Source organism: Diadema setosum, chromosome 7 (assembly GCF_964275005.1).
Source record: "Diadema setosum chromosome 7, eeDiaSeto1, whole genome shotgun sequence".
Taxonomy (NCBI): domain Eukaryota; kingdom Metazoa; phylum Echinodermata; class Echinoidea; order Diadematoida; family Diadematidae; genus Diadema; species Diadema setosum.
The window spans coordinates 24,534,335-24,562,067 of record NC_092691.1 but is presented as its reverse complement, the minus strand read 5'-3'; the positions used below and the strand labels follow the sequence as shown (position 1 = coordinate 24,562,067).

The 27,733-nt window shown below is 40.1% G+C and overlaps 1 protein-coding gene across 1 annotated transcript in view; it reads right to left on the bottom strand.

Annotated features, from left to right (window-relative positions):
* The window catches only part of LOC140231024 (sorting nexin-27-like), a 123,458-nt gene that overhangs the window by 36,393 nt on the left and 59,332 nt on the right, over positions 1-27,733 (bottom strand). Inside the window, exons 2-4 of the mRNA XM_072311177.1 lie at positions 15,106-15,337; positions 12,519-12,711; positions 5,211-5,293 (exon numbers count right to left, since the gene is read on the bottom strand). Of these exons, the coding sequence (XP_072167278.1) occupies positions 5,211-5,293; positions 12,519-12,711; positions 15,106-15,337 (508 nt within the window). The remainder of the gene's footprint in view (positions 1-5,210; positions 5,294-12,518; positions 12,712-15,105; positions 15,338-27,733) is intronic.

The following is a 27,733-nucleotide window of genomic DNA, read 5'->3' as shown; positions in this document are numbered from 1 at the left end:
CCTTGTCAGGATCATCCCGGAACAAATTTGAGTTTGTTTTTTGTCTTGTTCCTGCTTTCGATGGTGAGTTTGCATTTTCAAAGTTTGTGCATTGTTATTTCATCTTTTCTATCACTTCAGTTTTCATGTCGTTTTATCATTATGACAAGGTTCCACAATTATTTTATACTCTTCTCAGTTTACTTTGTTTTCCTTATGAAACCCTATTTTCTGTCACCGAAGAATGTGAAATGTCTACGTTCTTTTCAAAAAATGAAATAAAATTTGAATTGAAAAAGAAAAAATTGAATTGAAGTGTTTCAGACGAGAGACTACATTTGTGAAACATACCAAAGATAAATGAAGTATACTGCCATTCTTCTGTGACCATTTCACATCCGTATACATAAATGTAGGGATTGACTAATTTGTCTAAATATCCTGCAATGATTCTTCCACAAAATTTGACTTAAGTTGAAATAACAGGTTGGACTTTTCCTTCTTTATTTTGCAGTTTGGTGGCTGCTTTCTCATATTGTTTCTTTGTTGTTGTTGTTGTTTTTTTTTTCAATGAGAACAGAACATGTTCACTGGTTAATTTATGACCATTTCACATTCTCTGAGTGTGTACAAAGAGAAAAAGTCTAAAAAGTAAACAGATTCTCAACATTCTTACAAACAGAATTTCACAAGTTGTAGGTTGGATACAGAGGAGTATAAATTCTGTTTGTTTTTTTTTCTCTCTCTCTCTTCACCTGAATATCTGCTTTGAAACATGACAAAGCATTTACTTAATTGAAGTGTACAATGCATGACAAAGTTCAAGGTAGTTCAAATAGCTTTTTTTTTCACATGCTTAACAACTATGAACTAAATGAAGTAACATCAAACATTATTGCAGTGCACAAATATTGATATTGAAGCTTATATTTTGATGGCAAAAAATAAACCTGTGAAGTATACAAATATTAGGTTAGATTGTGAGGTTTAACAACAGTGAAAAGAACAGTCAATTTGTTACGAACAGTATGAATAGTAAACACATGCTTGAAGTGACACAGACCCAAAACATGTAATTCCTGCATTGTTCATAGAAAAGATGACAAAGTTTGAAAGAAGAATTGTACAAATGTCTTGGTGCCATTGCTTTTATTTACTCTTATGTATTAAACACACTTTGATGGCTGTCAGCACATATATCTTTACTCAAACATAAAGTTATTAGCATCTTGTTGCCTCTACTGATCACCGGGAGGGGAGAATTTCCAAAGAAAGTTAGCAGCAAAGATGCGCAGGAATCTCTCTGTGTCTCCAAATCTAATAGTCTCCGCACAATTTCCAAGGCTCCCAGCTTATTAAATTTCCCATCAAAATCTCATCAGGGCCTCTAAATAGCACTAAGTGGGAATCTCTGCAGGACCGATGCGCGGCCCCAACATCACCGCAAAAGGTGTCAAAATATGTTTTCAGGGAGGATGATACAACCCAGCTTGATCAACAGGCAACATGGGGCCAATATCCAAAGGACAGGGAGGGAAGGGGAAGGGGGGGGGGGGGAGGGGAGAGGGAAACCTTTCAAATTAGCCACAGAAATAGATAAAAAAGAAAACATTTGATAGACATGTGTTGTGCACATGATTCCATGACATTCATTCCTGCAACAATTGCTCCCATGAATCACCTGCATGCTAAGCCAAACATAACTTCTATCCACAAACCTAACCCGAATCCTAATCCTCATACCAAACTAAACGTAAAACCCTATCACAACCCATGCACAACCCTAACCCTAAGCATAAGTCCTTTAAAAAAATATGACCGGATCAATTGTTGCAAGAGCAAATGGTCGTGTCACCATTGCACACACACACAAACAAACAAGCACACACACACACACACACACACACACACACACACACACACACACACAATACACATGCAACAAGGCAAGTGCTCTCTTCCATTCAAACATATTTGTGTGTATATTAGTACTGGTATTCTTTATTTTTCTAATCTTACTGGCCTATTGACTGGCCCCCTCTAAGAACATGCAAAGCTTTCCATCAATATCAAAATGTTACTGACTGGAAACTACAATGATATGTAAATGTGTCTCTTGCCCAAGTTTCTCCTGACCTGAAAGAGTCAGGTGAATCCACGGGAGGATGGAAGATGACTTAGTGGAACCTGTGAAACCCTAAAGGTCAGTGCGAAGTGTGGCACACGACGGGGTCACTTATACAGTGATGGAGGTGGATGAAGAGCTAATGCCTGAAATGCAACACTTTCTCGTATTGATTTGATCTCGCATATTCTTTGCATCCACAGGGATACCAACCACGTAAACAGCACTGCAGTATTCTGAAGGCTGTAATGGCATATTTCTAGTAGAAAAACAGTGTTTTGACCTTTTCTGCAATAGACATGTATTGTAATAACATTTGAGAAAAATAGACTTTTCCAAAGAAACCTGTAGTATTTTTGGCAAAACACAGTACAAAATAGTTGGCATCTCCACATCTATGCTTAAATTGTATCTCCACTTGGCATATAATGCAGCGCACCCTGCTACAAAAAGAGGGCTTCTACGAATCATTATTGCAGTGTTCTCAGACTTAGACATGACTGCGTCATTACTGGGTACATTTCATGCATAAATGAAGAGAGGTTAACACTATAGATATTTTCACCCACAATGTATGGTACGATGCACAATAAAAAAATCTGCTACATAGTGGCTTCATGTCAAACATGCTCTTAAATGTTCCAGGTTTATATTTCCCCTTCTGGCAAAACAGCTGCAAAATGTAAGGCCCTGGTTATGCTTGCACTGGGTTTAAAGCTGTTATTTTCCCATACATATATTTTTCGTGAATTAAGAGGTCACAGACATTTTCGCATTAAATTATGATTCCATACCCCTGCTTCAGTACAAACCACATTACATTCTTCATTAGATGAATGAATAATCGTTTCTACATGACCCAGTTTTCTTCCGCCATCTGAAAGCCTTTTCATCAATAACCACACGCAATGATTCCACGTCCACATCTATTAGTGGAGCTCAACGAAGGAATGTCAGCATTTCATGTTAAATGGCATGTAACATGGGCACAGCTTCTTGACAAATATGTACCATGAAGGCAAACAAAAAGACAAATATTGTGAGAGAGGAAAAAAAAAATAAAGAAAGGGGGAGCATGGGTGTAAAGGGAGAGAAGAGATAGAGAAGATGAGAGGAAAAATAGAGAGTTAGAGAAGGGAGAAAATGAGATGGAGAAGGGAGAGGGAGATAGAGAAGAGATGACAGAAGAGAAGAATGATAGAGGAGAGATAAAGATGAGGAAAGATAGATATGGGGAGAGGAGAGATAAAGAAGATGAGAGGAGCGATAGAGAAGGGGAGAGGAGAGATAGAGAAGGGGAGATGAGAGGTAGAGAAGATGAGAGGAGAGATAGAGAAGGGGAGAGGAGAGATAGAGATGGGGAGAGGAGAGATAGAGACGGGGAGAGGAGAGATAGAGAAGGGGAGAAGAGAGATAGAGAAGGGGAGATGAGAGATAGAGAAGGGGAGAGGATAGATAGAGAAGATGAGAGGAGAGATAGAGAAGGGGAGAGGAGAGATAGAGATGGGGAGAGGAGAGATAGAGAAGGGGAGAGGAGAGATAGAGATGGGGAGAGGAGAGATAGAGAAGGGGAGAGGAGAGATAGGGAAAGGGAGAGGAGAGATAGAGAAGATGAGAAGAGAGATAGAGATGGGGAGAGGAGAGACAGAGAAGGGGAGAGGAGAGATAGAGATGGGGAGAGGAGAGATAGAGAAGGGGAGAGGAGAGATAGAGATGGGGAGATGAGAGATAGAGAAGGGGACAGGAGAGATAGAGAAGGGGAGATGAGAGATAGAGAAGATGAGAAGAGAGATAGAGATGGGGAGAGGAGAGATAGAGAAGGGGAGAGGAGAGATAGAGAAGGGGAGAGGAGAGATAGAGAAGATGAGAGGAGAGATAGAGAAGGGGAGAGGAGAGATAGAGATGGGGAGAGGAGAGATAGAGAAGGGGAGAGGAGAGAGATGGGGAGAGGAGAGATAGAGAAGGGGAGAGGAGAGAGAGAGATGGGGAGAGGAGAGATAGAGAAGGGGAGAGGAGAGATACAGATGGGGACAGGAGAGATAGAGATGGGGACAGGAGAGATAGAGAAGGGGAGATGAGAGATAGAGAAGGGGAGAGGAGAGATAGAGAAGATGAGAAGAGAGATAGAGATGGGGAGAGGAGAGATAGAGAAGGGGAGAGGAGAGATAGAGAAGATGAGAGGAGAGATAGAGAAGGGGAGAGGAGAGACAGAGATGGGGAGAGGAGAGATAGAGAAGGGGAGAGGAGAGAGAGAGATGGGGAGAGGAGAGATAGAGAAGGGGAGAGGAGAGATACAGAAGGGGACAGGAGAGATAGAGATGGGGACAGGAGAGATAGAGAAGGGGAGATGAGAGATAGAGAAGGGGAGAGGAGAGATAGAGAAGATGAGAAGAGAGATAGAGATGGGGAGAGGAGAGATAGAGAAGGGGAGAGGAGAGATAGAGATGGGGAGAGGAGAGATAGAGAAGGGGAGAGGAGAGATAGAGATGGGGAGATGAGAGATAGAGAAGGGGAGAGGAGAGATAGAGAAGATGAGAGGAGAGATAGAGAAGGGGAGATGAGAGATAGAGAAGATGAGATGAGAGATAGAGAATGGGAGAGGAGAGATAGAGATGGGGAGAGGAGAGATAGAGAAGGGGAGAGGAGAGATAGAGACGGGGAGAGGAGAGATAGAGAAGGGGAGAAGAGAGATAGAGAAGGGGAGATGAGAGATAGAGAAGGGGAGAGGAGAGATAGAGAAGATGAGAGGAGAGATAGAGAAGGGGAGAGGAGAGATAGAGATGGGGAGAGGAGAGATAGAGATGGGGAGAGGAGAGATAGAGATGGGGAGAGGAGAGATAGAGAAGGGGAGAGGAGAGAAAGAGATGGGGAGAGGAGAGATAGAGAAGATGAGAAGAGAGATAGAGAAGGGGAGAGGAGAGATAGAGAAGATGAGAGGAGAGATAGAGAAGGGGAGAGGAGAGATAGAGAAGGTCAGAGGAGAGATAGAGAAGGGGAGATGAGAGATAGAGAAGGGGACAGGAGAGATAGGCATAAAGAGAAGAGAGATAGAGGCAGAAGGAGAAACATATTATTTACCAAGGGCAGGTTTCAATGACCAACTTACCCGTTCTGGTTCAGTGTCTACTGCTTCTGAGTTCAAAAACTCTCTCATTATGTCAGATTCACCGATCACCCTGACAGCCGCCACTGTAACAAGAGAAAGAGAGGGAGAGAAATAGGGAGTGAATGTAAGATCTGTGTATACATTGCACTACAATGTATACTTTTCTGCCTGCAATAAAGATAATATGCAGCAATGGAATGGGAGAAGTCAAACAAATTAAGTTAGCATCTAAATCAGGTTTGTCCCACAACAATCCAGAGGCTACATTGGATACACCAAGGGCTTGTACGTGCCTTGTCTGCCGGTTGGTGCATTTACAAAACAGAGGGCAGGATTCACGGATGGACATAACTGTCCCAAGAAGGTTTTACAACAATCCACAGTAATTAAAGGAGCAGTATGTGCTTTATCATGTTACAAGCACTCAAATTGACATTGAAGTGGAGGCACAGTATGTGTATTCTGGAATATAAAGATATGAGTGGGTGTGTGCATGTCTGTGTATGTATGTGCATGTATGTCTGTGTCTTTGCAAATATGTGTATGTTTGTTTGTATGTGTGTGTGTGTGTGTGTGTACATGTCTACGCTCTACATGAGAATGTACGTAGGTGTAGGTATATACAGAGGTGTCTATTTTCTCTTTGTTACTATACTAAAACATGATGAATTATAAGTTCCCACACCATGAACATGCCATAAAAGGTCATCCCAACATAGTTGCTATCTGATGTAGATATGGACTTATTACTGGAGTCATGTCAGTACAACATGCTCTCATGGCAGTTTCAGTGTATTTCAATGTAATGTTAGCGTCATACCTCAAAGGACCGGCGCTCAACATGTTTATTAAATTCCACACGATGACATTGATGTGGTACATTGTGTCCCATCATACACATCTGTTATTCTTTCATCTTTTTTCTCTCTCTCCCTTTCAGGCTCTTGATAAAATCAGGAAAACAAAAAACAAAAACCTGCCATCTTAAGAGCATGAACTGGTACTCCTCTGCATCACTGCATTAATCTGCATTGCTCCTTTTTCCTCTTAGATGCTTTGTGACCTTGGACTACTTTTGGAATGCATTCACTAATACTTGGTACTGCAAACAACAGGACAGTCACTGGGTAAAAACAGGACACAAAATAGCCTGTAATGATGTGTAATAAATTCAAATGATTTGATAACCATACTCATTTGGAGGCTTGAAAATGTCAAAACAAAGGAAAATAAATACTTTAAAAGCAAAAGAAACAGTAGCCAGGAATTACATTTATATTCCATTCATCATCTGTGCACTGCGCACAATGCTGAAGTGGCCTTATATTAATATAGTCAGCTGAGAACTAGAAGGGCACTATTCCATTCTAAGATTTGAGCATAAATAAAGTGAAAACAATCAATTTTTTCATGAAATAATGAGCTTATCTAATCAAAATTGGGTAAATTTATAGGCATTGTTCAATATATCAGGTAAAATGGTACTATTGTGGTTTTGATTTTTAACATTTTGCTGAAAATGAAAATAATCTAAAATTGACACCAAGATATAAAGGAAATTGAGCTCTCTAATGTGATATCAATAATTCAATATCCAAAAAAACTGCAATAATGCCTTCTGGTTCTCAGCCAACAAAATGTCAACTTTTAAGCCAGCAACCACAGGAACTGCCCCCTTCCCCCAAACACTAAGCAATGAAGATAGATTGCCTTGCTTAGGGATATATCAGCCACAGACAGAAGACTTGAACCATCAATTGCAGATTTACCCACTGAGCCACAACTGGGGGGGGGGGGGCATTCCACAACTGGGGGTTATTTCATGAAGAGTTTGGGCGGATATATATATATATATACATTTTTTCTGACAAACTGTTATAAGCTACTAAAATCATTGCATCTGATTGGCTAAGAACAAATTTAGAAAAAAAAAAATCCGACAAAATGCTTCATGAAATGTCCCCCTAGTCTTCAAAGTTATTCACACTAGTTACTTTTTTTTGGGAGGGGGGTAGGGGGAATATCTCTTTCTCATGTGATTTAATTTACAAATCACATGAGAAAGATTAATTGACCCTATCTTGAAAGAAACACTGAACATAGCACACTTTGGAAAGTTTATCCACGGCACTCTGTACCCAGGGTAACAACCTTCTGCTCTACTAAACTGGAAGTATTTTGGCCACTGCAACACCACCACTCAAGCATAAACTCTGTCGCATGCTGGAGGAGAGCAGGTGTTGGGCCTTGCCTGAGAGATCCACTTTAATTGTCGTAGTGGCACCTCATACATTGGCATCGTAGACTGATGATTAATAGGTTCACAAGTGGTTCGGTGTATGAGTGTGTGGGGGGGGGGGGTAAATACAAAATACGAGTCTCAGGTGAAACGTGGGTAATGCAGTCATATTTTATGGTAGCAATGCTGTAGGCAAGACCTAATCTCGCAGGTGGAATAGACATATTACTGCCATTATTGCACACCCAGGATATCTTGAAACAAGAAATGTTTGTGTGCATTTATAATTTAATGAATTTCGCAAGAGCTAGGATTCACGAAAGTAAAATGCATATGAAAGTTCTTGTCTACACTATATGTATATGCATCGAATGCCAATGGAATTTCACAAAAATTTCACGCTGCCAAAATATCTTGCTTTACGGTATGAATGTCATAATCAGTACAATTTCTGCATTCTGTATTCTGTATCATGGAGGGGGGTGGGGTGGGAGAAAAAATTCATTACTGCTGAAAGACCTGCTCTAACTGCTACTTGTAAGTAGCTGTCAAAGAAAATAAGACACCATGACATTCTGAAGATGAAAGTAATAAATCTACTCAGTTATTCATGACATTCATTGTTTGTAAATCCATTCAGACTGCTGTCAGAGAATTTCAAGACCCAACACGCACAGGATTCAGTGGATATAGCCCAAATAGATGAATTGAAAAATGGGACAACCTACGATAAATGCATGCACCAAGTCACTTGCTGTCACTACAGCTTGCTCTGACAGCGGAAACCCATGTCTGACAGAGAAATAAATAAAGAAAATGCCCAGTATTACAGAAACCCATGGATAATGTTACTGCATACAACACCGAGCATGAAAAATTCATTTTGCAATTCCCATGCCATTTGTGCAGGGCTACATTTAAAGCCCTAAACCACATCCAATTACTCTACTGAATAAATGATAAACCCCTGCTGCCCTATCGTTTAGGATTCAATGCTATGAATTATGCACGGTGTGACATTACTAACCTCATCTTTGGAAGGAAGAAAAAGAAGGAAAGCACACACACACACATACACACACACACACACACACACTCAAAATGATGTTTGAAGTGAGTGCATTGCATTTCTTAGAGCTTTACTCTTTTTTTAGCCCTGGACATTTAGCTCCAAGCAGATCATCTGAACATCTGTTCAAAAGCCCGGCCACGAAATCCCCGCCGTTTGCGAAACAATTTGTTGATGAGATTTGACAATGATCTATACTGCAAAGAGCCCTCTTGGGGTAGCAGCGCCATCTATTTCAGTTAACTTCCTACCGCTGAGAGCAGGGTTTAAATGCCATTCAGTTGCTGTCGGATTTCTTCCAGGCTGAGGGGGATTTGTGCATAAGTGGAACTTATAGGGCAATCTACATGGTAAGATATTTTTGGTTGCCTATGTCACGATGATCCTGCGCATTTGTAGTTTCGAACAGGTAACGTCTATGCTTTCTTGCTTTCTTGTCAAGGGAAAAGAGAGAAAAATAAAAATGAAATACAACAAAAGGACTTCACATTTGACTGATCATCTGAATTCCTTTCAAGAAGATTAAAAAGCAAATTTGCTACTTTTTCTACTTCAAACATATAAGGTAAATGACATGATGAATTGTTGAAATTCCATGACCAATATAGCTTTTTTTTTTTTCAGGTTGGCCTACGTACACTAAGAGTACATTATGGACATACTGGCATATAGACAATAGCATCATCTGTCTCATTCAGCTGTAACTAATAACGATCTATCTCATCTTATTCTAGATGACAATAGATGTTCATGGGCTAAAATCTTTGTTTTAGGCAAAAGCAGCATACATACATTCTATTTATGAATCACAGCAAAGCAATGTTTACGGCTGAGGGGGAATGGTACTGAGGGGTTCCTGGTCAGATGGTTACACTGTCACAAAACAAAACTGCCAAAAATAAACAAAAGCCTTGAGTCAGGTGATAATACGTACATACAGACGTTGGAAATTGTCCTTTAAATATTAGTGAATACGACGTATGCATCGCCCCTTGCATTACGCAGTGCCAGTTGGGGGCTTGTCAGCACTGTACAGGTTGAACAAATATCCATTACCATCAATCTCACCCTAAACGAACAACATGGACCAAAGAGGCTGCCACTGTGTTGTTCAGCCAAGTTTTTCTCATTCTTCTTTCACTTAGGCAAACCTCTTCCATTTCAAATGCTCTTATGATTCCCATAAAAAAGTGTTCTGTCCAAGAGTTCCTCTTTTTTTTTAAAGTGCTACCATACAATGTATGTTCCCATGACAAGCTGCGTTTTCTTGGATTTTCCTCTTTGCATAAAACATATATTTTCTAGGGTGTGGAATCTGAATCTTCTCTTGTAATAAAAGAAAGCATAACGGAGCGTTACATGCATCATGGGCTTCATGGAAATTTCTACACATTTTGTGCATTATGAAACTAGCACAAAATTGAAAGCATGCAAAGTGCTTGCTTGTTATATTAATAACATCTTATATGTTTTAAATGTTGAGGTAAGTGAATTGTAGGGGTATATTTGTTATGTTATTTGTTGTGCTCTTCACATTAGCTAGTCCTGTGGCATTAGTGAATTTGCTGTCATAATGTGGACCAGCTACACACCTTGTATCTTTAACCACAGCATATGCTGTCAAAGCTGTTAGTTAACTGCTGTGACAGCGGTTAGCTGTTTGAAGTGCTTGCTTAACTGTGACCGTCTGCAAAATTAAAAACTGGTGAAATTCATCTTACCAAGACAAGTGTGGAAAGTCATTTGCACATGAAAATTTGCCCTTTTACACTACACATAGTTTCGCTTGGACACCTAAGGGACTAGGTGACTCTGCCAATGCCACTCTGCCAATGTTAATACTTTGCCAATGTTGATGTGGGACACTGTTCACACATGCAGATCCCCAGGTTAATGGAACAGACTTGTCCCTGGACTGCGGGACGGGTGCTAGTAAGGGGTTCCTGTTTTTTTAATGTCTATGGTACAGTATATTTTTGTAATAATGGATTAATTTTAGTAGTTCTTTTATAAATTTTGTAATTGTTTTGGGTATCGATAACTTGAAGAGAAATCAAGCAAACATGAGTCTCATGTTGCAGCGCAGTAGAGCATACATTATATGGACAGCAGTTGCACTATAGAAATGTACCTTATCATTGTTAACACTCAAAAGAACATTGTCTTTAGCTATCAATGTTCTCAAGATAGGGTATATGAGGGTTTTCTTTCTTAACAAAGCATCGGAGCTTTTTATTTCTTTCAGACAAAGAACATGGCCACTGTGGATTTCTGAGATGTCAAAATAACATTGAAATGAGAAACTGATATTCACATCAAGGCCACTGAAAGTCACCAAGAATTAGAAGGATGCTGAAAGGAGATTCAATTCACCCTCAGAAAGCATAAGCATTCCACAGTGATCTACAGCTTGTTGCCATTTCCACGAGTTACAGTCAAGAGTCGGTTGCTTACAGGGGGCATTAACCTTCTAATTCTATAAAACCTGGGTCACTCTCACCTTTTGTGCACTACAGGTTTTTATGTCTGCCAAAAAAAAAAAAAGGGTAATGGCAAAACATTAATATTTTCTTCTACACAGTCAAGTATCAAATCTGATTTTACGTGATAAGACAACCCATTCTGCATGCAATTCGCATTCCATTCTGAATGTAAATTTGCCAGCGAAAGTTCATCCATTTTACGTCCAAAAACATAATGGGGGCAGGCTCATATTGGGCGAGTTAGCACGAGCGGGACTCATCAAACTGCCGAAAATGAGAGATGTCACGCCACCTTTGATTCCTCCGCTGCATGGCCGGAAACGCCACAGCTGTCTCTTTGGATTTGATTAGATAAAAATGGAGGGGGGTTGGGAGTAGAGGGTAAAAGGGGAGGGGTGGGGGGGGGGGGAGGCCAAGCAATGACGACTGGCTGGTCTCGGGGGTTTTTATGTCTGCCTTGGGACCTATAATGCCATGCTTCTTTGGTGGACTCTAATGAGCCAGTACGAACCACCTATGTGTATGCACACTCATGGACGGTTGTGGAGCACGCACAGATGACTAGTGCTCGTTTCGTGTGTGTGCATAACTCACACGCACGGCGACTCCTCATCATTTTCTGCCATGAGCGCGGGCATCGCAACCACAACATTCTTCCGTTCAAAATCCATCCTTTCACCACTGTTGTCACTAAATAAACCCACAGCTGTAGAAGCCAATGCTCTCCAAGCTTAAAGGGGCATTCCACACAATTTATATAATGCTGCATTAGGTAGTTACAGAAATTGATAAGGCAATTTACAGATTTGTGGAATCTATTGTGGTCGTTGAGCAAATAAATCAAGACTCTGAAAAACCCAAAACATAATACACTGAAAAAGGAATATGACATAGGAGGCTCATACATTCCAGAAGTGTAGCAATGCAATTCCATTACAATAGTTATTGTAAAACACGATATATTCGCGGCATCTACCATCTACAATCATGTGCAACATGACAAATCTACATAGGTTCCTTTGGTATAGAGACTGCAATACACCATCTGGTATGACATGCTACTACTATTGCTACAACATCTACAGCTCCAGGGATGTCATCCTTGTAAACAACACTGCAGTATTCTCAGGGCTGAAAAGGCACCTTTTTTTTTGGGGGGGGGGGGAGGGGGGATGGGGAGGATTCCACATGTTTACCTTACTTGCAGTAGACAGATGTGTTGTCGTAAAACTTGGGGAAAGTACTATAGCAATACTTTCCATGAAACCTGCAGTATTTATGTCAAAAACAAATGTAAATAATACTGCAAAAGAAAGTGACAGTTCGCATCTCGCGCACACCTTTTGGAGCTCCTTTATTGCCTATGGCAATGACTTTCAACAAATCAGGAGCAGATATCGTACACCATAACCACAACGAAAGATTGCAAGTATTCATTATCAAAATGGAAAACACACAGACAGAGCAAACTTCATCTGACTCAAATGAGGAGGCTGTTTGCTGATGCCAGCACTCACCTTTCTCCAAATAATACTCCAGGTTTCTCCTCCTCGTGTCCAGCTGCTGGTCAGACAGCGTGAACGGCCACTTCCCCGGGAACTTGGGGAACTGGAAATCGATGAACTCGCGCTTCAGCTTGGCGTGGACGTTGGCGAACTCGCTGTAGCGGTGTGAGCAGAGCAGCCTGCCCGCCATGTAGATGTTGTATACCTGGAGAGGAGGGAGAACCGAAATTAATAATTGAAATGAATGTCAGTAGGTGCTGGGAAGATTTCTCAGTATTCCTTTTCCTCCCCCTCCTCCTTCTCCTATTTCTTTCTCTTCGTCTTCTTGTTCTTCTACTTCTACTTCTTCATCTTTCCTCCTTATCATCATCATCGCCATTATTATCATAAACATCACCACAATCATCACCATCATCATCATCATCATGATTATCATCATCATCACCATTTTCATTATCATTTAATATACTGTAATTAGTAGTAGCAGTATTACTATCATTATTATGGTACTGTGAAAAAAAAAAAGTCCTTAAAGTACTTTAAACTTGTATGGCAGAGCCAACAAACTATTGACATTCGTTACAGCAACAAAGTCAAACTTCACAAATAGAGCCAGTTGTCTTAACTTTGTTTTTGCAAGTCATCATGGGTTCATAAATATCATCCTTTTCCGCACAGGAGTCCATTATCAACATCGCACATCCCAAATTTGGAATGAAAGTACAATTTGGAATCAGAGTACTTGATTTTCAAAACAGATGTAGACCTCACATAAAGGGAAACATTATCTTCATTTGTTTGATGATAAACAGAGAACCAAACACATAAAAACAGGAAAAGGAAGACAGAAGGAAATCATACGTGTAACATCTGGATTTTACTAGAGATCTTGACTATTATTACAAATGTGATGATAAAGAGTTTAACAATTATCGTTTCCTCTGTTTCAATTTTCCAAGCCTCGTCTGTCCTGTGCATTGCATTACTAACAAAATCTGCTCAGTGCTTTATATTCTCACATACTATGCAACACAGGCACATAAAGCGAGCGACTTCGGTCCGACATAAATTTTTCCCCCGCTGCATTCAGCATCGGCTCTCTTCTCGCTGCACCGCGCAGCCTGACGACGTGTTGACCGACAGTAGAAGTCACACAATCGAGGCATCAATCTCGCGACGTGATTGCCCACCGGACTTCTGGCTAGCGCTGAAATTTGAGTTCCCCTCCCAAACATTGTGGAGAATCAGACCAAACACAAACACCAAATAGCAGAAGAGCAGCAAACAGATGAAGAGAGGGGGAAAAGATGACGAGGAAGGGGGGGGGGGGGGGAGGGCACAGTAAGAAGAAGGCGTAAGAAAAATTACACCATGATGCCCGCACCATCTTTGCTTTTCCCACGTGTAAAATGCTCCGGGCAGGCTTTTGTGTCCTCTTCCAAAAATGTCAAATTTGCAGAGTTTTTTTTTTCTTTTTCTTCCCCTCTCGCATGTAGCTCTACCCAGACAGGTTTAGCCCAAAGCGTGCTGATTGCAGTAATGGAGTTAAGGTGCAAAGCTGAGGGAGTGCATTCTCCCACTTGATATATTCCACTTCCACTTTCAAACTGCTATTGTGTCGAGCGTCAGTGATCAAGGAAAAAAAAAAGGAAAAGAAAAAAAGAAGCTTGATGTACTGTCGATTCACTGCCCAGATTCGCCACAAGACTTTACAAAATTTATTGGGTGAAATATGGAAGCCCGAGAGAAATTGAGTGACGCAAGAAGGCTGCAAGGAAACAAGGATACTTAGTATTCCTTTGACAAGTTTTCTCTGCAAGTCTTCCACATTTCATTTCCGCCACTGGAAAGTAAAAACGTACACAAATCAAATACAGGATTGAAGTAAACTTAAATTTAGATGTGGCTTGTATTATCCACAACAGAGCATTTGGGCCATTGGGGGCGGAGGCATATTATGCATGCTGTTTGGACAGCAAATATTCCAGATGATACCACCAGTTTTAAAGCGAATCTGACACGAGCAATTATTAGGTCATACACACATACACACACACACACACTCTCTCTCTCTCTCTCTCTCTCTCTGACATACATACACTCACTCAGACATACACCTACACACATAAACAGCAATTGTGGATCATCTCAAGACTACTGCAAGTTTTGTACAGAGAAAAAAAAAAAGTTCTAAACATAATATGTCTTTGGTCTGTGATTTAGCAACCACAACTCAAGTCATTGTGACTAGGCTATTGTTAGACTGCAATAATTTGGTGTGCCGGATTGTATCTTGTTCTTACTGATTTCATGTCAAATAAATTAAATTTAGTGAAAATTCATGCTCAGGACAATGGGAGACTAGTGACAGGATGGTATCATCACCTCTTCTAATATGCATATATGTGGTTTCCATTGATGTCACTTTTCATGAGGAAAAATGGAAAACTTCACAATTTCATAACCTTCTTGTTTTGTCTGATTTTGATATTCAAACCTCTTCTGTTCTGTTCATGTGATTTATTAGCTGACAGGTCAAATCACACACAATGTAGAATCACATTTCAACAATAACCTCAACAAAGATTCTCTTTCTCACCACATATTTCTCGCCATTGCTGGTCACGTGCTGGTAGTCCGGTATCGTGATGGGGACCGGGCGCTTGTCGCTGTAGTCGCAGTACGAGTAGCCCGAGGACTCGTCGCTCAGGTCCCGCTTGTCCTCGCGAAAGTTTGGCACGGAGATGACGGTCAGTGTGAGTTCGTTGCCTCCCTGCTTGATAAGGTCCACCACAAACTTGTGTGTTGCTCCTTCTACATCAACCTCATTCCTGGAAATAACAAATTAAAAAAAAAAAAAAAATAAGTGGAAGTCATGAGATATACCATATAAAGTCACATATTGTTGGCTGAGAACCAGAAGGGTGTTATTGCAGTTTTGGAGGGTATATTACATTGTAGAGCTCAATCTCCCCTACATTATGACGTCAATTTTAGATTATTTTCATTTTCAGTAAAATGTTAACATCAAAACCACGAGGGCGTTATGTTACCCAATATTTGGAACTATGTTTATAAATCTGCCCACTTTTGATCAAATAAACTTTTTATTTCATAAAATTAATTGTTTCATTTTTATTTACGCTCAAATCTTAGAATGCGATAGCCCCCTTCTGGTTCTCAGCCGACAATACTATATAAGTGTGTATGGACAAACATGCATACTTACTGTGACTTCACATCATTCATCTGATAGGATTATTCAAAACCTACATCAGATAAATTTGCCCTCCTACAAATTCATTTCCCTACATACCGTATCATTCTATCACTGAGAGACTGGAAAACTATTCTACTTGAAAATTTTGTTTGCAAATCATCCATACATACACACATTACAATTATCATTATTATTCTTTTTTTTACAAGCCATGTAGCTTTCTTGTTTTGAGTGTAGTGACAGACTGGTGAAAATCTCACTGAGTGGAGTAACTCACTACTTATATCAATATCTCATGTATCATATTTGGGTTTTTTTCCCATCGCACTGTTCTACCCTGTATTCCATATTATTTCTCTTCTGTCTGATGCCTAGGAATAAATTGATGAATAAAATGAGAATAATTTCTTCTTTATTATTTGTGGTATTGATACAGATCCTCCACGCTACAAGCATACCACTTTAGGAGGGATTACTTCTGCTGTTGAGAGAAAGTGAAAAGATTTGGTGGGGGAGCGAAGGGGGGGGGGGTGTGGACGATACACAGCATTATATGCTTGTCTTCATCCCATTTCCAGAAGACAAAGAAAGAATGCTTGACCTTGAAATTCAAGTCTCTGATCATTTACAACAACTCTAATATCATCTGTATTCAAAGCCACGCTTAATCTCGCCATATTGCGGCTCACGCCACAAGGGCAGCTCGATATTAGATTTGGCCTTCCAAGAAATCACAGGTAAGCATCCATGCATCTCTGTCACTTTTAACCATGCTGGAAATGGATTCCAGTTATCTCAACCCCCTCTTTTTTCCCTCTCCAACTGCAAATTACGACAACGGTTGTCAAGGGGCACAAGTCTTCTACCTGAATCCTTAACAACCTGAACCAGAGCGGAGGTGAAAAAATCACTCTGTGAACATATGGCAGTGTCAAATATTCTGGAAAACAGCACAACAATTGAGAGAAAAAAGAAACGCCAGTAAAAATGCATTTTTTCCAGAAAAAGGTAAATGATCATATCATTATTCCTAGCCTTGTTCAATATTAAAAAAGAAAAGGAGGAGCAATTCAGCAATTTATTTCTCGCAGAAAGGTACACAGATACTGAAGAATGGGGAAAACAGAATGATAGCAGGAATGAAGACACAGAAGAGAGGGAAAAGAAGAGGGAGAAAAAGATAGAGAAAGTGAGAAATAGAAATATGAAACCATCCTGGTAGCTCCTGTGCAATTATTGTCGTTGTCATTGGTAACTAATGTGAGAGGGAGGCACATGAAAACAGCTGTAATGCCAGGCCCAATAGCAAAGCAATCCATCAAATGCTCTTTTTTTTCACATATCATATGTCCCCCTACTGTGATGATCCATCATTACACATAATTAGTATCTTCCAATGAGATGTCCTCTCTCCATTCCCCCCTCCCCCAACTCAAGACTCCAACCCCCTCCCTCCCTCCCTGCTGAGAGTGCACAACTCCGCCTAGCCCCGCCCATCACTTCCGTGGGCATAAAGATTTGTTACCCCCATCCGAAGCTATCTTCTAAGCAATCATCTGCGTGCAATCATTTCTATGATGCATCTCTTTGCAAAAATACTGTTTCCTCATCACCAATGAAAAAAAGATATACATCTGCACATCTTCGGTTTTATTTTTATTTTTTTTCTCTACTTTTTGCTCTTCAAAATCATCACTTTTGAATAGCATGCCATCTGCATGTAAACATCACGCACGATGCCCCACGATCGTCATCCAAGCACAGTTGAGAATAACCACTGAATTTTTTAATCTGCTATGTTGCTATGGCAGCAGAATTCTTTATTTCAAATCTTAGTCATTATTCTTGACAGATGTCTCTTGGTAGCCTTGGTTTCCAACTGTTTATTTCCACTGGATCAGAGTCTATACTAGAATGTTTTCTTTAAAAATCAAAACAAAAATCATGAAGGATAGGTAGTGGCAATCTATTTCTCCTATATCAAACATTCTTTTTTTCTTAATTTTTCTAGATTAAGCTGCATATAATGCAAATTCCAACAAAAATTGATGATTGTATGAATACCCAAATTTGAATTTGAATAGTACCAGAAACAATATAAGATCTAAATATGATCACAAGAGTGAGCGATTGCCGAGTGCACAAACGCTCGCAACTAGTGCACAAACTTTTGTTACAATTCACAAGCGCGCAAACATCTTGGTAGTTGCATGCTTCTAATATGCAGTTGTGTAGGGCCTACTCCTTATTCAGTGCTGAGTTAACTTCAAAGACGAGTAGAAGTACGGTACTTTTGTACAGTTTATTCCATCTATACAAAATGATTATGATAATAATCATATTGGATGGCATTAATTCATGGAATACCAGAGAATATTGCACTCGTTAGAGCCAATATTCCCTGGTATCCCATTCATAGCCATCCAAATATAATATAGAGATTCGGATCATGATAAAGATATATCTCGAGATTTGAATCCCGCTAATTTGTTTAAGTGTGAAAGCTGCTTTTTTTCTTGTTTTGATTTGAGACAATCCAAGTGCAAGGGAAAAGGTGAAGTAGGAGCATCATTGTGGATAAACATGACCTGTTAAACCCTTTACGTGCTTTGTGTGCCAACTGGCAAAGAAAACCCTACAGCATTATACACACTGTCCAAAGTCCCTGGTACAGAAAAGGTTAAAGTCCAACTGACAAGGAATGTTTGGCCGTCGAATCTACCCACCTGCCTTAGCATGATGAGGCTGGCAGGAACTAGAAAGTATGTTGACATTACACACACACACAACACACACACACACACACACATACTCACAACATAGCAGCACAAATTTACTCAACAAACACATACACACATACCACTGTGTACACAGACACTCACATAGAAAAAAAAAAAACATAACACAAAGCATGGGCACACCTGTTTACTGTACTTGTTGAGAAATTCTCAACTGAGTACTTGTACAGGTAGAGTATTAAATGACGTATGCAGTTCTGTAGTACCTGTAGTACCTGTAGTTATCTTTTTGCAGAGACTCCAACTCTCCCGCTTTCGACGGGAGATCTCCTGCCGAAAGCCCATTTTTGCAGAATCTCCCGTTCGCCCGCTTGAGATTTAATTTCTCCCGCTTGAAATGATTTCTTACGGTACATGTACTTAATTTCATTGTATGTTGAAAAATAAGCCTTAGATAACACGAGAGAGCATCTAGAACCCTAGACCGCAAGGAACTTTGTGCTCGTATTGTGCGCTTTGCGCACATCAAGTTGGAGTCTCCCGTTTGCTAGGGGTTTCAAGGCGGGAGAATCTCCCGATCAGAAGGTGCTTAGGGTTGGAGTCTCTGTTTTTGTGATGGAGAATTCTGCATTCTGATCGGTCAATCAACCATGTCCAATATTTCATGAATGAGGTAATTGCCCCCTTGTATTTCGTGCTTCTCATTGTTCGTGTTGTTCATTTGTGCATCATAGCTGCGTGCACAGGAGCACAGCAGCATTTGGTTTTCACTGACAGAAAGACATAGCACATGTGGTTTCTAAGACTTGATGGATTACTGTAGAAAGCCAATCAGTGTTCAAGCTCATTTGTACATCTTTTAGAGTAAAATTAAAGGAACCTTTATCACCGACGCACAGAGCAATCTTTGCTGCATTTCTGTATTTGAAATGAAACGAAAAGTACTTGTTGTATTCTTCGAATCAAGTCATCACATGGTTGTAATAATTGAGCAATAATGACTCTCAAGGTAGGAGGGGTTATACTTGCTGAATTATCACCAAAGGAAGAAATCTTTTAAATAGACAAATCTTCAGGCTGCGTGGAAGCATTGTAAAAGAATGACATCATCGACACCTTTGACGTGTGGATGTGATTACAAGTAACAATGTGACACTGTTCTATAAAAACATGTGAAACTATGAAATTACATACTTTTCTCAATTAATGCTCAATTCAAATGAAACTTCCACAAAAATTTTGATCATTTTATTCTATGTTTGGGATGGCTGTCAATTTGTAGATGGAGGAACATACGGTCTTCGAGGCTTAAATTTGCCTGAAATAAAAAAAAGAAAACTTTCAGCCTTGAAGTTAGGCTACATGTTGATCTCAATCACAAGATGTGAGCTGACCTTTCCAATCACAGGTTTTGACAATTCCAATCCTCATTGATGGATCATTACGGATTGTGGAGAAACTCAGCCCGATTGTGACCAGATAACTGAAGCGCAGTCTACTCCTGGGGTGGATAAAGGCACGCTTCAGGTCCAGAAACAACCTCCACAGAAAGGGCTCCATTACAGGTATGATTTTTGTCTCACCAAAAATAGCTACTCTCGCCATTTAGTGTTTCATTCTGCGTGTGATTATTTTCTTGCCTACGCAACTTGAATGTCAATATTTAAGAAGCAAAAAGGCGTTAGCATTGCATAAGGTACACTCCGTGGAACTTAGATCCTTCTGCCCCTCAAATAACAGCACACTACTTCATTGCACTTTCGATCTGTTACTTCAGACATAACATAGCACAGGCGTCGTAAACATAGCTTGTGTATGAACAATGCAAACACCTCAACAATGATTTCAAGGAAATATCTAATATTCAAAAGGACAGGCTCTTGGAGTGAGAGGAAGCTTCAAAGAATAAACTGTCTGTCATGCTAAAGGTAAATTCAAAGAAAGAGAAAGGAGTAATTTCTTTGTTGACCTATCATCCTTGGTGATTAAAGTTATGTTTGTTTGTTTGTTTGTTTGTTTGTTTGTTTTTTTTGGGGGGGGGTCTTTACATATGTAAATTTTCTCCTTTCATATGGAATCAACATAGCACAGCAGCTGAAGAACACATTGTACAGTATACAATCATGTTTCTTCTTTCCAGCAGCACTGAAAATGTGCATATGGGAAACAAAGTCTCATATATTTACAGGGACTGTATAGTTCTGGCTGAGGTGAGGATTTGGCTTTTAATGTCTTGCGAGATATTCAGAAACCAACCCTATGAGATGTCAAAGGGCATGCAATTCTAAGGGGTATCAAAAGTTTATTTGATGAAAATTGGTTTTGAAATGGCTGAGATATCCAAAAACAAGGTGAAACAAAGAGATCCTAATAAAAGGCGTGGCCTGTCGCCTTTTATCATTATCACTTTTTTGGACATCTCAGCCATTTGAAAACCAATTTTCATCAAATAAACATTGAATCCTTCTTAAAATTACATGCTCTTTTATATTTCATTGGAGGTTTCTCATTATCTCACTTAGGAATGTTATAAACCTGAATCCCCGTCTCAACCAGTACTGCACAGTCCCTTTAAGCACAGATTCAGTGTGCTAAAATGTCTTTCTTGTTTATAGTATTGTATAGCAGAGAACAGCCTCTATTAACATAAGTTCTAGTATCAACTATCGCATGTGGAAAAGTTTAATCGTAAATAGAAACCTTTTTCCTTTTTTTTTGTGAGATCTTTCCATGGCACCACTCTGCAGACCCTAGATTTTGAGGGACAGTTCAAGAGAGTTTTGAGAGCTTTAATGCAGTTGATCTAACAGGAGATCTACTCGGGAGATTGATTTTTGGTAATCAGTGGGTGTTTGAGACGTCTTAGTCTAGACAGCCACCTACACCCCACTTAACTGGTATAATCCATCCATCGGGAAGGGGGATTTTAATGTACCCCAGCGATGCCGATCCAGTGAGCAGCAAAGCTTTGTGTGGGTGGAATAGTGAGATAGTAAACCCTCTGCGATGTATCAAAGCAGGATTAACACACACACGCCAGCCAGTCTGACAACAAATGCAACATTTCTAAGATGGAATATCAACCCATTTACTCTCAATGAGAACTTCTGATGCTCTCAGTAAAATGATGATTTCTTTAGATTGGAAAGAACAGACACAACTATACCTAAAAAGGCATAAAATACAACATGAAACAAAAAGTAGACTTAAGGGGACAGATACTTCAGGGCTGCACACTAACTCTTTTTTTTTTTTTTCTACTGGTCCGACCCGTCTGTTGGACCAGTAGGTACCCAGTCTTTCTATTTTCTTACTGGTCCATTCCCGAAAGTTACTGGTCTAACAATAATTTTCACTGGTCCTGGACCGTTGGACCAGTGCCAGTGTGCAGTGTTGGGTACTTTTAACTTTGAACACATGAGCTGATGTGTCAAGTGCTGCATGGCTCACTCTGTATGCTTAGCATACAACTTGCATGGCAGATCACATCATATGCATACGACTTTGCATCAGTTTGACACCTTCTCCCCCTTCCCCCCTTTTCATGGCTTTTCATAGTATACCTGAGATCCATGATTGATAGACTGAAGGTCATACTGCTGCCTTGTTGCATCAATAGGGAATTCCCAACAAGCGACAGCTTAAAGCTGACAGCAGCAATCTCCTTTAGATGTGGACATTTCAAACCAACATGCCTATTCCATATATGGTTGGGTACAGCCACTGAAGATTTGGTGCATATCATGCCCTGTGACACCATTGCAAAACTGAAAACACCTGTCTCCAATGTTTTTTTTTTTTTTTACCCTGTTTGTATTTTTTTTACCCTGTTTGTTTGTATTAATACAAACAATCACTGGCAACATAACAGCAGTTGACTACATAGTAAATATGTGTGAATTTGTCCTCCCAGACATGCACAATGCACACACACACAAATCTCTTTTAAACTGACTTATCCTTTAAAAATAATCTTCTCTTCCAGTATGTGAAGAATTCTTATATCATTTCCATACGAATATTGTCATGGGAACCATATGAGCTATTTTACACAAAACAGACTGAGGACTTTCTATGGCAAGAATTAACAACCACTGATGTACAGTGTAGCTCTCTCATTATGCGCACAATGTGATCAAGCTGAGGAACAATGTAGGGTATTGCAAACATACCGAGAGAGAACGGAGAGAGAAGGGAGGAAAAAAAAAAACAAAGGGAAGGAGAGAAAAGGAAGGTAGGAAGAAGAGGATGAGGAAAAGGAAAGGAAGGAACTTATCAAACTGGTATTGTTTGGAAACTGGGTCAGTAAAGCCACAAGCCTCGGTGAACCTCGACCGCCTCCCAGCGTTGAGTCGAGGGAAGCGGCGGGATGACCCCCATTTCATGAACTGCGGCTGTTACAGATTCTCACGCGGCCAAATTGGATTTGAGAACGCGGTCCACGTTCGCTGTAAATACCGGAACCTTTGTTGTGTGTGCACCTGAAGGTAGCAGCATGGATTTTTTGATGCATTGTAGAGGACCTTAAACAACTTAATGTAGGCAAGAAAGGTTTTCATGATTTTTTTGACATAATATACCTAAATAGAACATTCTTCTCAAACAAAGAAAGCATTTTAACTCAAGAATATATGTACATGATGCTTGACACCATAATTACATACATTTGTATTCATATAAATGAGAGTTCTTGCAAATAGCACATGATTATATGATATAAAAAAATCATGCATACATGAAAAGAGCAGAAAAAATAAAGAGTGTTTATAGTATAAAATGGTTACATGAAGATTATATCTGACAGAAGATAGTTCCACAATTTTTGAAGTCACACCTTTAAGGAGAGTTAACTGTGTGGGTATCTGACTTTTTGTGAACCTAAGATCAGATTGAAAGAGATAAATAACCTCCCCTACACAAGGCTATCAGTCTCCCAAATCTCTGAAAACCATTATAAGGTAAATATCAAATTATTTGCAAAACTTTATTCCTGTAAAGTTTGCAGTAAAATATCATCTCGCAGATGAAAACCTTTTCTAACTTTGCAGAATTGTCCTACGAGCTCTGGCCACATGGTGGGATTGCACGACAGGTTGTTTGGTACCGGTATATAAAACAAAAAAGCAACAGCAGACTTGCACATCAGTGTCTTCACGGCAGCACGGAAAGACATCTGAAACTCATCTGCCATCTGAAGTTTTTCAAGAGGACGGGAGCATAGAGACACTTCTAAGAATCATCTCTCGTCCATCTCCTTGAAAACTACTCAGAGATGCACATTCTGGTGTGAAACACAGCTACACATTGATGGAGTGAAAAAAAGCGCCTTGATCCAAGAGACAGTGTGTTTGTGTGTGAGGGATCAAAAACCATCCCAGACACATGCACCTGACACCTAGACGACAGCACCCCAGGGCTAACAGGAGGAAAATTAAACAACAGACAAGATTTGATCTTCCTCCCATCCGACGGCAACCAGGATTCCCGACTTTGCCAGACAATTTTGCTAGACAATTTTGCAGGACAATTTTGCCAATTTATCAAGCAGTTTTCTCCCTAGAGGGGTTAGCTACGAGGGTCATATCATTTTCTGCTGCCAGTGGTAATTTGTAGCTGATTTGCAGACATTTTTTAATTTTGAAATCATGCACTGGAGGGGGGGGGGGGGGGGGGAGATGAACATTGCTTTGAGAAAGGAGGTCGCATCAGTTGACCTTTCCACAGACTACACACATCTCATTTTCACTGGTGAAATAATCGCACCACAGACCCCACACATTCTTTTTTTTTTTTTTTCCTTTTCACTCCATTAGTGGCAGGTGGAATCAGTATTTTAATTAGACTTCGCCAGAGCAAGAAAACAAACAAACACACAGATAAACAAACAACACTAAGAGGCATTACAACATACATAACCCCACTGTATCTGACCAATGTATTGTCGTTTGAACAACATGCTGATCTATGAGGCAAGTTATACCCTTGCAGCGAGAGAGTAAAAATCCGGGGAACTAGCGGTGGTGTACCAAAGCGTCGGCATCTCGCATTTTTCATCTGATCAGCCCCTACTTACGAAAATGAAAACGAGGATCAACTTTCCTTCCTCTCGGCGGACGGCAAATGAGAATAGAGATCTCCCTCACCATCTCCGGGACAGATTGCACATAACTCTTCTTCATAGTTTCTACTGGTATTAGCCATCGATATCTCAGAGGCAGATACTGGCATCATGAACAACTTGAAATCTCACTACACAGGCTTAAAGGTACATCTCTCGCAAATTACCCCTTTTTATTCTTTTTTTTTTTTGCCAACTACGAAGAGTCTTCATGGTGCTTCCTCACATTATCATAATTCTGCCTTCTGTAGCAAATGATAAAAAAAGAACACAACCCAGATGAGCTTATTCTATGTATGCAGCATCAATAAAGAAAGGGAAGCATTTGGTGTTGATGGCAGAAACAGAAATATTGACTGCTGCTTAAACATTAAAGGTCCTGTTTACCATTGGGAGCAGTGATTTAAATTTTTTTTTAAAGATATCACATTTGATGCATATGTGTAAGTCAGTTGTATCACAAAACATCCTGCCATATAAGATTTTTGCAAGAAAGCCCAAAATATATGGAGATATCAGTATTTCTCTCAATAAACCATAGCTGTAGACGGTTTAGTCAGGAAACATTTTCATTTTAACTACAGTTCACATTTTGTGTATCTAACAGTACTTAAAATTGACTGTAGGGATTCAAATTTTTACAGTGGTTGTTTCTATCCCCAACTCACATTTTAGAACTACTTTATAAAGCACTAATGCTGGGTTTTTGTTTCATCTGCAAATGGTAAATTATGCCTTTAAGAAAGAAGTATACCTCTTTAACATCTTTTATGAAGCTTCTCGACACACCATAATTTACTACCATCTCTCCAAGAAAAGAGGGTCTGGTAGCCCCATCCCAACATCTTTAACAGGATGATACCTGATGCACTTCAAGTTCCCTACTGCTCCTCAATCTTGATCATCATGTTGTCACAGTATTGTTTGGTATCTGTCTACCTGTGTCTGTCTGCCTGCAGAGAACATGGTGACACCCCCAATCTTGTCATCCATCAACTTGGATACTCTAAGACGTCTGCTCATCCTTCAGTTCCTTCTCGCAATTTGCTGCGTATTACATTTGGTACGGTGTTGTTTGTCATCCTGTCTGCGGAGGGCCCAAGTACTTCCCCTCTCATAATCAATCACCTTGGATTTCTCCGGGCCCACAACGGTACCTCCAGTCATCATCCCCTTACTCTTTGCAGTTTCTCCCGTATCTGGTTGCCATGGCAACGCTTGTCACCTGACCGTCTGAGGAGCCTGACTGTCTGAAGAGCAGGCTGAGTATTGCCATCAGTCTCCTAGCACATCACCTTGGATACCAAGAGAGCTGCATCCAGTCAGTCCTCCTGTTAGCTGCAGACTTGTGCTGTCTTTCTCCGGTATATGAATTACCCCCTGTTCATCTGAAGAGGGATCAGTAAGTGCCTGTCTGCCCTCCCCATCCATCACCTCAAAAATTCCAAGCCAGATGCGATGCGCTCCTGGTAACAAGTTTGTGGAGCAGCCTCCTTGGTAGGATTTACTCTTGGTCAACCCATCACCTGGAGAAGCCACGCTGGTGTGGTGCAAATCCCCCATCTCTAAAGAGGTCAACACCATGAATTCTCCTCTTCTCCTGCAAGTCTCCCTGGTCCTTGGTGGTCTATCTTGGTAGTAAACATCATTACCTTGTCTGAGGAAGACAACGACTCAGTATCACTCCATCTCATCAACTTCCCCTCATCCCATATCAACGCCTCTGCCTCAAGAGCTCTTATCTTCTCCTTGCAGGTCTTTGCTTATTGTTTGTTTATTCCTATGTAATTCATCTATTTTTTTTTTCATTTGTGTGTTGGTTATTCATTTATTCATTTTTACCACTCATTTTTACTAATAAGGAACCAGATTTGAGATTACACATCAGACACTGAGGGTCAGCCTTGACACGCTTGATGAAACTTGTATTCTTGCATCTAGACAGCAAAAGGTTATTGTGCATTATGCCACTGCTTCATTCTTGAATGCCTTTTCAACTCAAAAGAATTATTTGAAGCACAGCATTATCAGCCTGATCCATTTTTTTTTTTTTTTTTTTTGGGGGGGGTTTCATTGTTTTTGTTCTATATGTTTGGTTAAATCATTGACCAATCACAATACAGTTCTTGTGAAACCCCTCAGTATTTTCAGAAGCTGCACAGAGGGAAGAAGATTCTTATTATAACTCAAAATGTTCCTTGAACAGAACCCATTCTGATGGAGGGGGAAACCATACTGTAGATTTCCAGTGAATTTATTGGGACCCCAGTAAAAAATCCAGCCATTATTCTCGGCACAAAAGGGAAGTGTATTCGCAAGTGACATAGGGTTAGTTTTTCATTTCCTTTTTAAAAACTCTGAAGTGTATTACTGTAAGATCTAGTATGCGATGCAAGGAGACATTATTTTTCAACCATGCAAAATTTTGGAGACATTTGCAAAAATGGATATGACCTTTAGCTTAAGAAACACTAAAACTGAAAATTTCATATTCAGAGATAGACGCAGCACCAAGCCACAGTTATGCAGTTTTGAGGGACTTCAAGGGTTAAAGTGGCATTGTGCTAAAGCATCCAAAATATTGCAACGATGTTTGCCTGCTGTGTAACCGCAGGTCTACTACTTAATGCATATTTAACTTTCATGTATTCAGCGGTTCTTTTCAATAGCCCCATGAACTATAGGCACGCATCCAATCGTGCTACTGTTAAGGAGACAGCTGGTCACTCAACTTTTGCACCCACAATGGCTGAAACATTTCACTCAAGAGCTCGAAGTACTTCACTCCACGGCAAGAGCAATTTCAGATCCAATACCAAGTTTTGACAATAAACAAGAGATCCTTTTACTTGAAAAGATTCTTCAGATTATATATGCAGAAGAAACAAAGTTTCTATCTATCTAAGCAACCCCTCTGAGATACACTTTAATACTAATGGAATGGAGAAAGCTGGTCGACAGACATTCTGTGGGGCTCAACCAATCTATGACTTTGGGATAGAAGAGTAAAGAGTACATCAAGGAACAGTACATTTACCACAAAACATGAAAGGTTAGCTCATGAATTCAAATGCATAGATGAATCATATCACTCCTGCGGTGCCTATGCCTATGGCAGCACACATTTGAACCTCCTCTCTGAGAAGAGAAC